The sequence below is a fragment of the Pygoscelis adeliae genome, unplaced genomic scaffold (assembly GCF_000699105.1).
Source record: "Pygoscelis adeliae isolate BGI_AS28 unplaced genomic scaffold, ASM69910v1 Scaffold38, whole genome shotgun sequence".
Lineage (NCBI taxonomy): Eukaryota > Metazoa > Chordata > Aves > Sphenisciformes > Spheniscidae > Pygoscelis > Pygoscelis adeliae.
In genome coordinates this window covers 17,345,470-17,357,160 of record NW_008825614.1, presented here as the reverse complement: position 1 = coordinate 17,357,160, position 11,691 = coordinate 17,345,470, and the positions used below count along the sequence as shown (strand labels likewise).

General features: G+C 37.7%; 1 protein-coding gene across 1 annotated transcript in view; it reads right to left on the bottom strand.

The window, feature by feature from the left end:
* Window positions 1-1,414: 1,414 nt before the first annotated feature.
* Window positions 1,415-11,691, bottom strand: part of KIAA1033 (KIAA1033 ortholog) — a 41,946-nt gene continuing 31,669 nt past the window's right edge. The window contains exons 25-34 of the mRNA XM_009333062.1: window positions 10,667-10,801; window positions 9,818-9,926; window positions 9,030-9,096; window positions 8,319-8,405; window positions 7,405-7,552; window positions 5,952-6,048; window positions 5,278-5,474; window positions 4,166-4,265; window positions 2,649-2,724; window positions 1,415-1,908 (exon numbers count right to left, since the gene is read on the bottom strand). Coding sequence (XP_009331337.1) covers window positions 1,884-1,908; window positions 2,649-2,724; window positions 4,166-4,265; window positions 5,278-5,474; window positions 5,952-6,048; window positions 7,405-7,552; window positions 8,319-8,405; window positions 9,030-9,096; window positions 9,818-9,926; window positions 10,667-10,801 — 1,041 coding nt within the window. The 3' untranslated portion in view covers window positions 1,415-1,883. The remainder of the gene's footprint in view (window positions 1,909-2,648; window positions 2,725-4,165; window positions 4,266-5,277; window positions 5,475-5,951; window positions 6,049-7,404; window positions 7,553-8,318; window positions 8,406-9,029; window positions 9,097-9,817; window positions 9,927-10,666; window positions 10,802-11,691) is intronic.

The window sequence follows — 11,691 nt, the reverse complement described above, 5'->3', positions numbered from 1 at the left end:
CCTGCTCGGGGAGGGAGGCTGGCCTGCAGCCCGTTCCGCCCCCTGCAGCAAGCTCGTCAGCCTCGCCTTCCTTTTACCGCCTCGGGGAATTTTGAGTGAGCACGTTTGGTTTAGTTTGGGGGATTTTTGTTTTCGCTCCATCGTCTCGTCTCCAAAATGCTGGGGAGCATTTTGTTCCTATAATTGGAACGGGAGGGCAAAAGCAATGAAAATAGTAGTAGCACCACAGCAAGAATTTTGCACCCCTTTCAGATCCTTGGGGGAGGGGAAAAAGGATTTAATGTGACTCACTCTGACACAGATGAGTGTGTGACATCCCAATCCAGGACCCACCTTGTATTTCAGATGAGAAAAGCTTTCTGCATGTATATGCCGCTACACGACAGGAAGAAAAGGAAATACAAACTATAGTCCTGTATTAGCAAGAATAGCTCTATTATCACTGTACATATTTGTGTGTATGTATATATTTTTGCCACATATAGTATACATTCAGGTCTCCCAGATTGAAGAGGGTTCTATAAAAATAGGCTTGTCTTTCCTGTAGAATTTCCATCACCAGAACCACATGAATTTGTTAACCGCCATACGTTAAGAAAATGCACAGCTCCATTTATATTCAACTGCAAAGTACTACCTATCCGAGATAGTGTCTTTCCAAAAAAATAGGAGAAGGGAAAATACAAGCGCAGCTTTTATCAGAGCGCGGGTGATGCCTTGGCTGTACATAGCTACCTAGCAACTCCGTCCCGGGGGAATTCATTCTGCAGCTGTGTGGAAGAAGGCAACGCAGCGCTTGGCCGTTCCAAGCCAAGAACTTGGGTGCCTTGGGATGAGACAGGAATATGGAAATATGTACCCTGCAGTTGCAGCAGTACGGAAATCAGCAGCAGCAGCAGCAAGAATGCTGATCTCGGCAGCGCTACTGAGCGTTCAGGGCGGGCACAATTTGGTCAAAAAAGAAAGTGTACGCAAGTTATGAAAAAAACACCTGTATCAAAATTAAAAAAAGCAAAAATACTAATCAAGTAACGCAGCATTCTTTAGGGCAGTCTCTGCAGTTATAATGAATTAAAAGTAAAAACTTTAATGAGCCCAGCTGATTTAAACAGTCCATGAAGCTTCCGTGTCATGTTTTCAGAACCAACGAAAGGACTTTCATACCAGTCTGGTCTTTCCAGTTGCAACAAAACATTTGTCCTGGCTTTCTGAACATTGAAGTGACTGGCAGGAAAGGGCGAATCAGAAGTATGTCAGGAACTGTCTTAACCAGTGACCCAAGGGTGGGCGGGGCAATTTGAACCATTAAAACATTACCTTTTTTGTAATTAGAAGAGATGAAAGAAGCTGGCAAGTATGGCCTAAAAAAAAAAAATACAGTTGAGTGCACCAAAAAACCCCCCAAAAAGTAATTCTCAGTTGGACTAGAGTAGTTTATTCTAGTTAGTAAGACCTAGAAGTGTTTTATGTTCTGGGAGACTAAAACACAACTATATCTTTTAATGAAAGTGGTGTTTACTTTTAAGCAAAGTCTAGCTACTTACTTAAGTTAGGAATCTGAGTAACTCTCGCATAATCTAGAACCTCTACTTGCAGGCATTAACAGATGTTGTATTTATACAGAGTTCTCACAGTGTTCAGCAGCTTCTGAAGCCTGCAGTGCAATTACTGTTAATAACGAGGCATGTAAGACTGTATGAACAACACAGACGGTACAACAGACCTACAAAGGCTAGGAAATACAGAATTGAGGCTGAAACTTGCAGTTAGGCACAACATATTCATGAAGTGTAAGATCACTTAATAGTTACAGACACCCATCACACAGTGTCTGGTCATAAAAGGAAGAGCTGATTGTGGTGCTGTCTTGGCTCTGGATTTCCTTACTTCTGTAGATGCAAATCAGACCTTCGGCACGAAATGAGAATTTATTGTGTTAACTTCTCTGGTTTTCCCATTCTCTGATACGGGGGGAAAAAAACAGCAGGGGAAAATAAATGCCTGACAGGATCCTAAGTTCCCACAGTGCAAATACTATCTATAGTAATAATAAGGGTTTGTGGAATAAAACATTAATAAGGATTTCCATTTTGTGTAATAGCTTTAACATACATTCACAACATACACTGTTACGCCTCCAGTGTAATCTGTGACTGCATTAAACACAACAGGACTGCATTAAAATATGTCTGAGTTATTTTTTGGACAACAGATACGCACGGTATCTCGACTAAAATTTTTTTTTTTTTCTGGTTGAAGAGATGCACCAGTTCAAATCTTAGACCAATGGCCTGAGTCTTTTTTTTTTTTAAATGCTATGTTAGAGATGCAATAATGCATCTAAAAAGTAGTAAGATTTTTTTATCTGCACATCTGTACTTTAAAATAACTACCTCCAAGGTCAACATTTTATATAATTATTTTCAATGTAAAGAAAGTGCTGTAAATAATGTAGACTCCTGAAAAATAGGAGTTTCTACAGGAAATACAGACAAACACAGACCTAGCCTCACTGGATGCTAGTAAACTACTGTACATTTTCTCTTGGGTTTAACAGAGCAAGTAAATCAAATCTAGAGCTTTTACCCCTACAGAGCGTTACCGGTAACGACAAGAACATGAATCATTTAAGTAATCATCACCCATACCAGCCACAGCATTTCACAACAGGATCTGCAGGCGTAGAGTTGGAAAAATCTCCGTTGCTTGCTTTAACAGATTCTTCTACAAAAATAAAAATTGAAGACATGGATCACGTTTAACATTTTATTCAAGGCAGTAAAAACAAAGTCTTCGCGTATCTATTATGCTGATGTCATAACACACTTGATACAGTATACCACGGTCAGCATATGCAAACTGACCTTGCAGCATGAAGGGTCCTGGCCCTATGAAGAAATCTGTATTTGGGGTGAAAGGTTTCTTCAATCAGTAGAACTTGTGTAAAGATTACATACACATGCTCACACATTTTGCAGAGTCCAAGTCCAAATATTACGGTAGAAGGCAAAGATATCACCGTGTTCAAAGCTTTTCACCCTGGTACGCATTTCAAGCTTTTCTCACCACAAAACACATTTTTAGGGAACTGAACACCTATCACAACAGTGAATATTTAACCTAAAATACAATTAAGTAACTGACATTCCACAGAATACTCTCCTAAAGAAGCCGGGGTAATACATCTACTCTTACTCATCACAATGCTTGTAGGTGTTTTTTGGAGTTGAACAATTATTTGAGCAACTTGACTGAACATGATCAAATACGCATTCATGCTAAAAGATTTCTTTCTTTGTGAAATGTTTTCCTGCTACAGAAGAAAACTGATCTTTGGCTCAGTGACTGTCATCTCACAGGTCACTTGTGTCTTTGTCGGAACTACAGTGGAAGATTATTTACCAATTCCATTTTTAATATACTGCCACCTGAGTGTCTTAAGTAACTTGTGACTGAACTGCACTTCTATCTTAACCCTCGGGAGCATTCTCGTTTCTTGGAAAAGAATTTTCCCATACCCAAGAACATCTTCCAGAATTCACGAGGGAGAATATATAAGCATGAATATAAAACGCAAAATACCCATGTTACCTAGTCAAGCGACCATACCACAAATTACGATCTTACCCTTTGAATAGAATTCAGTGGTAGACCAAAACATATCATAAACATCTGAAAGTCAGGTATAGTATCTGCATCATCTGTCTACATCAGTTGAGAAATAGCTGGGAAGCAACAGGTGAAAAACACCAGCTTATTTCACACCAGCTAAGGCTGTGCAGAAAAGGCTGTCGTTGTCAAAATTGGTAACTGAGAGGGTAAGTACGATGCTGAAGTTACTGAATTTAATATTACTACAAGTATGCCATTCTCCCTGTCCCAGATTTTTTTGGGTTGGTTGGGGTTTTTTGTGGTGTCGGGTTTTTTTTGGGGGGGAGGTTCCACCCCCAGAAGCCCAGCTTGAAATTCACCCATTCCAAAGAAGGCCTCTGTGAGCTGTTGACTCCACAATCACCCCTGACCCCATAAAACTCTTTCTGGAATACTGAATCAACCTACTAGCAAGAAAGCAGCTATGGAAAAAAACAAAAAAAAAGTACTTTCTTTTTTCCTACTAAGGCACACTCTCACGAGCCAAAATGTTCTATGAGTAGCATTCACTCACCTTCTTTTTCTTTCTTTTCCTGGTTTTCTTCTGCTGCAGTTTTATCTGCTCTGAAAAAAATTCTTGCACTACTTAGTGAGAAATAAAGGAGTTCAAATTCCTAAGGGAAAAGATACAGAAGAGGAGTGTCAGTTTATCACAAGAATGAATTTGTAGACAGATATAAGTGGGATTTTTTCAGAAGCATCTAAGGCAACTGTATTTCAATATCTAAATCACTTAAATGCTTTTGAAAATCTTCCTCCATTCATACCTTGTTGACATGCATTTTACAGAGCACATGTCAGCCAAAAACTTTAAAGGGCAATTTAGGCAAAGCAGCAGCAGTGCAACAAATCTGTCACTAATCCACTGAGGCTGAAAATGAGGTTTGTAGCAGCAGTGAGAATTTGCAGCAACTTGCCCATGGAAAATCATGCAAGCCAATAATTTGAATGGCCACAAGCTTGATCAGTTTCTGAACAAGGTTCAGTGATGTGGTTTTTTTTAACAACAGAGGACCAAAACACAGTGGACACTCGTGGGAGTCATGAGGACCTACAGGGCTTTATCTATTTCAACAACAGATGTGCTGTTACAGAATGTAATCATGGGCTATTCAAAAATAGGCAGCTACAGATTTGTCCCATAGCCTCTTCAAATCAAGAGCAGAGAGAGAGAGAGAGAGAAAGCATTTACACCACCGATGAAACCTGAACTGCTATGCTTCAAAATTCAAATGCATCTTTCCTCTATTTGACAGCTAGTGCATCATTCAACTTAGCAGCTCAGAATTAACACCCAAGCAACTCTGAGGGTACCCAGTGTTATCCAAAATCTTTGTTATAAGAAATTTAACCAAAAAGTTATTCTCTCCTATTTAAGCATTTAGGTTAATCCATGAGACAAAGACTTCCAATCATCCAGGTCAAGTTCCCGCCTCACTCAAATATCACAAACACAACACCCCCTTCAGATTGCACACCTCAAGTCTTCACACTCTTTTTGTACTGTTGCTGTAGACAATGCTCTGTTTTTTGCTCTTGATAAGCTCCATCAGAAAACACATACCTGAATTGTGATGGGTAAGTGCAGAACTCAATACAGAACAGATAACTGGACCCATGCTATACCTGTAAACAAACTTCCAGTCGCTTGTGGGTAAGGTTCATAGTTTGTAGTAGTTTTTCATCTTGATTAGTGGACTGCACATTCTGTTGCTTAGCTACTGCTCTTATTTCCTTCACATACTTCTCTCTAACAGACTGGAACCAGTGCAGAGAATCAAACTCCTGGTACTGATCCAAAAGCTTCAGAATGTAAGCCACACCTATAGTCATTAACAAACCATGTACCAAAGTCAACATGCAATTTGTAAAACGTTTTGTGAACGTCTTTAATGGATCAGTCTAATTCCCACACAAATAAAATTTAAATTGCAATTAATTTACAATTAAATCTAACAGGAAGAAAAAATTATAATAAAGAACAAGCTTCAATTGTTGAAAACCTCACAACTTATCCAAAGACTTGCATACCTTCTCATCTGCTGAGATCCGCAAGCTTTGAAAGAAATAGGGGAGCACCAAGATAGGACAAAACTGTCTGCTCCCATACTCAGCTATTCCATGCTTAGAAGATTCCGAACACACAGCCCTCAAAAATCCATTGTGCTGAAGCCAAGACAACCCAAATTTAAATTGTGGAATTTTTAATTATGGGAACACAAAAAATATAAACAAAACTTTTCTTGCAAATATCCATTTTGTTGGCTTACCCAAAGGCTAGTCAGTGTGCTGACACTTACCCATGGCAAACCCATCATCAGTGAAAGCTGCTCCACTTTTGTTCTTCTTATTCAATTTCTCCTTGCAACTGATTGAATGCTCTACAAAATTGAGGGTCTGAAAGAGTGAAAAGCTGTCTTGGAATCATCAAGAGAGACTCACAAATTTTAAAAGGTATTCACATACGTGCTGTTACCTATGAATATAATTCCACACCCAGAACTATGCTAATTGTGTCTCCCATCATTAGGCATTTCTGTATGAAAACTTGTCCTTTTTCTAGATTTTTGGGAAGTTAAGCTAAGCTAAGCTTTGGAAAATATTTGCAGATACGTAAGTAAAAAACCAAAAAGGTACATCTTCATCTTTTCACTGTTCTTGTCAGACTCTATTACTTCGCATTCTCTTGGCGATTACTAGGGGTAAACATGTAAACAAATAAAGGATAATTAAAATAGTCCAGGTTCCTGGAAAGCTTAAAGATACTAGTGTTTTAAAGCTACAGTATGTTATTTCATTCTATTTAGAAAATAGTAAAAAATATTTCCATAGTCTTACATTTACAATGATGTTGAACAATAGATCCAGGTAGTAATATTGAGCAATGGGTATGTGTTTGCAGGCAATAACTACTATTGAGACACAGAAATGTGTGTACTTTTAACAACTTTTCGAAAACCTATGACAGTTTCAAATTTAACTACACTGAAATGCCTTTTTAAAAACTAAAATGGGTGGTATATTCCTGAAACTGTATTTATCAGAAAAAATTCCACAAATGGGAAGGAAAAAGAACAAAAGTATTTGCCATGAGCCTTTACTTTCCCTTACTTCTATCACCATGACATACCTGTCCTCTCACAGTCTTAAGTTTATGGCTCATCGACGTTCCAAAATTAGTTTCTAAAATGGGATATTACACATTAATCTGTTTAGATCATTTATGCCTTCAAACAGAACTGCTTCCGAACACCCAGAATGCTGCACTCAAGTGTGCATCGCCTCAATTCAGTTGGACTCTTTCTAAACAAAGCTCATTAGCAAAAGCAGGTCCAATTGCAATAGGGAATGCCCCAGTTGTACTGCATTAGATCATGACATTAGAAGAACCTGAAGACAGCTAATGCCATGTGGAAAGAGCACACACATGAAAGAGCTGAAGAACACGGTTTTAAACTCCCTTCATCCTTGCTGTTCCAATTCCTCCTTTTTCATCTTGGCTTCTCCAAATTTGATTCAAACAGGACGAGAAGAAATTTTTCAAGTTACCTTTTGAGTGCTCGTACATGAATTGATGTAAATGAAGGAAAACATGGCTTTGGACAACAAAGCCAAGCTCAGAGCAATCCCACTTACAATCAGAGAAGGAAGTAGAATATGATAACCAACAGTCTAATACAAAATATTTAAACACAAACCTGATCTGATAAACTTTTTCAAATAAGTACTGGTACACACAATGCAAATACTAACCAGTGGGGGAACAATTATATAGAAGTTCCGCAAATGCATGTTCTTTGGACTGCGGAATTCAGGAGCAAATACATCCACAAGCATTTTGAAGTACTCCGTTCCTTCTGCAAAGTTACGCGTGAGGTCACTGAGGACAGAGTCCAGCTGCCTGCAAAGGATAAGAAACATGTTACCTGGTTTCTGCTACAAGGTTCCTTGCTTACCCACCTTTCAGGGTAACAACCTGCTCTTCACTCTTCGGCTGCACCTACAACCCAGTATTCGGACCAGTGTCCAAGATTACACCCTACCTCTACAGCCACCTTGAATCATGTTTCTTCATTTAATTTCCTCAAAAAAGGTTTATGAATACTTTCCTAAGGCCTGAACGTTCTAAAAGCAGATGTCAGACACGTGGTGAGGAAAGCTTGTTAGCCTTTAAACCACAAGGATTTTATCAAGAAACCAGGTTCTAACAGTCTATTAGTACAAATCACAGAATCACAGAATATCTCAAGTTGGAAGGGACCCATAAGGATCGAGTCCAACTCCCTGCTCCTCGCAAAACTACCTAAAACTAAACCATATGACTACGAGCATCATCCAGACACTCCTTGAACTCTGACAGGCTTGGTGCCGTGACCACTTCCCTGGGGAGCCTGTTAAGTGACTGACCATCTTCTCAGTGAAGAATCTTTTCCTAATGTTCAGTCTGAACTTCCTGAAATGCCGCTTCGCATTCAGCATTTAAAACAACTGCTTCTATTTTCTCTGCTTTTAAGAGCAGCAAATATTTTTGTGTAAAATCAGTTGAACTTTTAACACACACACACACACACACAAAAATGCAACTAACAGCTGCATTTACAACTTTAAAATTACAATTCTCTCATCCCATCCCTGCCCCAGACTTCAAAAGCATGATGTTAGGGTACCTTGCTGCTTTTTGTGTTTCTTCCGAGAGTCCTTCTTCTTTCACCAGCTCTTCAAAGTTAACGATATCTTCCAGATCAGGAACAAACCTGAAACAAACCTTGTTAATATTATGTACAACCGTCTATGTTCACTGAAGTATTGACCATAATTTATAATTTAGTTAATTTAGTCTTCTGGGCTTGAACTACTTAAAGTTATATCATACCATCTCCTCTCTCTAGCACCTGCTGCACTTGATAACTAAGTTTACTATTATTTCCAAGAAAACCAACTATTTCTTTGTATGTAAAAGTCACTATGTTTTAATGACCTTTATATAAACACTATCATCCATACAGAAAGAAGTTATGAAAGAAATGTTTTCTCCAAGTTCCTCAAGGCTTGTACTCTTTTTCCTTAATGCACCCTCTTGAAGTGATTAATATCAGAATTACTGACTTAAGGACCAATGACTTAAATGTACATTCTATTAACTCTTTTGCAGTGTTTTTCCATAGAATTTGTTTGATTTTTGCTGTTTTATGGCAGTGATTGTACAGTTCTGAATTCCAGCACTGTTTTTGATAATTCCACTTCAATGAAGGCATAAAAATGGACCTTTTTAATCAAAATTTATGGGGGATGGGTAAGAACCCAAGGAGCATCAGCATAAATAGGGAGCAAAGGAATGAGAAGGAGCAAACGTAGAAATGAAATATTTGTGGAAGTACCTAATTGCACTACTACAGCAGTGAAGTCCACCAGATCTTATCATTCGTACATAACCCATAGCATTGCCTTTAAAAAAAAAAAAACAAACAAGGAAGTAATTTATAATTATTTAAATATACACACACACACACTCTCTTCGTAACTCCTATAAGCTCCGAAATGTACATTAAAGTGGCCATATAATTTTGGCAAAGAAACTGTTCTGAAAGCCAAGTTAAAAAAGTTACGTTGAACCCCGGTATCAAAAGTCTATGTAGAGATATAAAACACAAATGCATCATCTAGCAAGGCTGTGTTCACTTTCATGATAGCGTAAGGGCCAAATAGTACAAACTCTTTTCACTGGACACATTAAACACTTGCAAGTTCAGGTCAGTCCTGCGCATCTACAGCATCAATGGCTGAAAATACCATTGTAATGTCATGCATCGCTCAAAGTTAGTGCAGCTGGATATATGGCCTTTTTCTGAAATACATGAACTTAAGAGTACTATTTTTTTACTGGGAAATACACTCAAAGTCACTTCCATAACATAAAGAAAAGATGAACTTAAAAGGGAGCAGACATCTGCGCAAGCTGTAGCTATATTTTAGATTAAGACATGCAAGGGCCATTTCTGTGTAATTAGATGAGAGTATTTATTTCACATGGGATACAACTGAAGTACTTTCCATCTGACTAGAGTTAAGTCTAGTTTTAGCCTGAGCTAAAAGTTCAGTTACTAGACTGTGAAGACCTCTTTCATTTAATAACATTTATAACATTGTCTTAGATAGCATTTCATACCAATTTGACTTATGAGTTGTCTGAACTGGTCAAGATAGCTCTGGCCATCTGGGGTTATTCCAAGTTTTCTGATGCCGCGGTTGAATTTATCTGCTCTTTCAAAGGGATACTAGAAAAATATTTCAGAATAATTTGTAAGAATAATTACCTACCCTTAAAAAAAAAAATTAAATGTTTTAATCATGTCAATACAATTCTATTTGCAATTTTTTTTTTTTTTTTATAAATTATACACCTGCCTGTCTATATTAAGTTTGCAAAAGTCTAAGTTACTTCTGCAAGCTGAAAAGTGAAACAGAAGTCTTACTGCGAACAAGAAAGCATTCCTAAAAGAAATAAGTACTTGACATACAAGAAGCTGGCAGCCTATTTTACTAAATACATTGTGTCTCACATTTTTGAGACATCAATTTTCCAGCATGGAAAATCAGACCCTAGACCCCAAATGACATTTGTCATTTGACATACTGGAATAAGTGCTACATATTCACATCATTTTGGATTCAATTTGAATAATCTTATTATTCAAAACTGACAACAACTGTTAAGCATGGTTTGGACCAGAAGTTTAGAACCTCCAATAGACCACGACTCCATCAAATCATAATTTTCAAGTCACTGAGAAAATGATGTTAGCCAACCCCATGTTTACAGAGCAGCCAGAACAAAACAAAGCCATCCTGAACACAGACATTTGTAATGCTGCAATTTGCTAGCACAAAAGCTGTCATTTTGTCTGGAGATACACAGTTAAATAATAGGAATGTTATGATTTGGTGCACCTTCAGTCACATGAAAGTAGCACTTCTTTTAGCCAAGTTACTCTCAATCCTTCAAAAATTACTATACCTTGTGATCATTTTGATCCTTGACTTCCCTGAAGAATCTAATGTCTTTGATAAGTCTGGATTTGATATGTTCATCATACATGAACTGGCTAAAAATATAAAACTTTTTCCTCAAAAATTGGTAAGTGAAGTTTACCTAGAAGAAAAAAAAAAAACAGTCAAATCAAGAAAGTTAGCAAAGTAACAAGTATACGTAGCAACCCATTTTCAGTAGATTCCAGAGTAAGTTGTATTTATGATGATGTTCCAAAAATGGAACCTTCTACTCAGTTTACTTCAATTTGTTATTCCCAACTTATTTTTTAATTTCACTGGTTTAAAAGAATAAAGAAAACCCTTCTCCTGGAAGGCCTACTCTCTTCCAGGAAGGGCAGAGGGACCAAGGGATAAGTTAGCTATTTCAGCTCGATGACCTGCCCTACACAGACATTAGTTTATGTCTGGAATATCTTGTAACTGTCCTTTTGAAGCAATACAAACATTTCAAGCTGAAAAGGGCAGACAAGCTCAACTTCCTCAGTTAAGTTGTGGAATCTGCATAGCCTCTTGACACACCTTTCTACTTCCTCAAAGTTTTCTAAAACACTCTCTCATAAGGCAGAAGCACACTTCTACCCTACACATCTCACTTACTTCTCATGTCTGCATAAACAACTTTACTCACAACCTGAAGTGAATAAATCTACATCACCAGGAAATAATGCAAGTAACAGCATTGTTTCTGAGTAACTGAAGTCCCCAAGATTGATTTTCTTCTTGTTACTGGAATAGTTATTCTCAGAAGAATAATACAAGAGAAGTTATTTCCAATAGTACAAGAAAGCATGAAAACCTTATTTTTCTAATAATTTCCACTTTTCAAGTAATGACTTGAGAGTGGGTTCAATATTTCAGCAAGTTCCTTTTTTTTTTTTTTTTTTGATAGGGCCAGAAGAATGGGGAAAAAAACAGCAAAGAGGTAGAAAGAAGTTGAACAGCAGCTTGGAAAGCACCAACCTGAAAATAGCTTTGGCACTGTATCCAAAG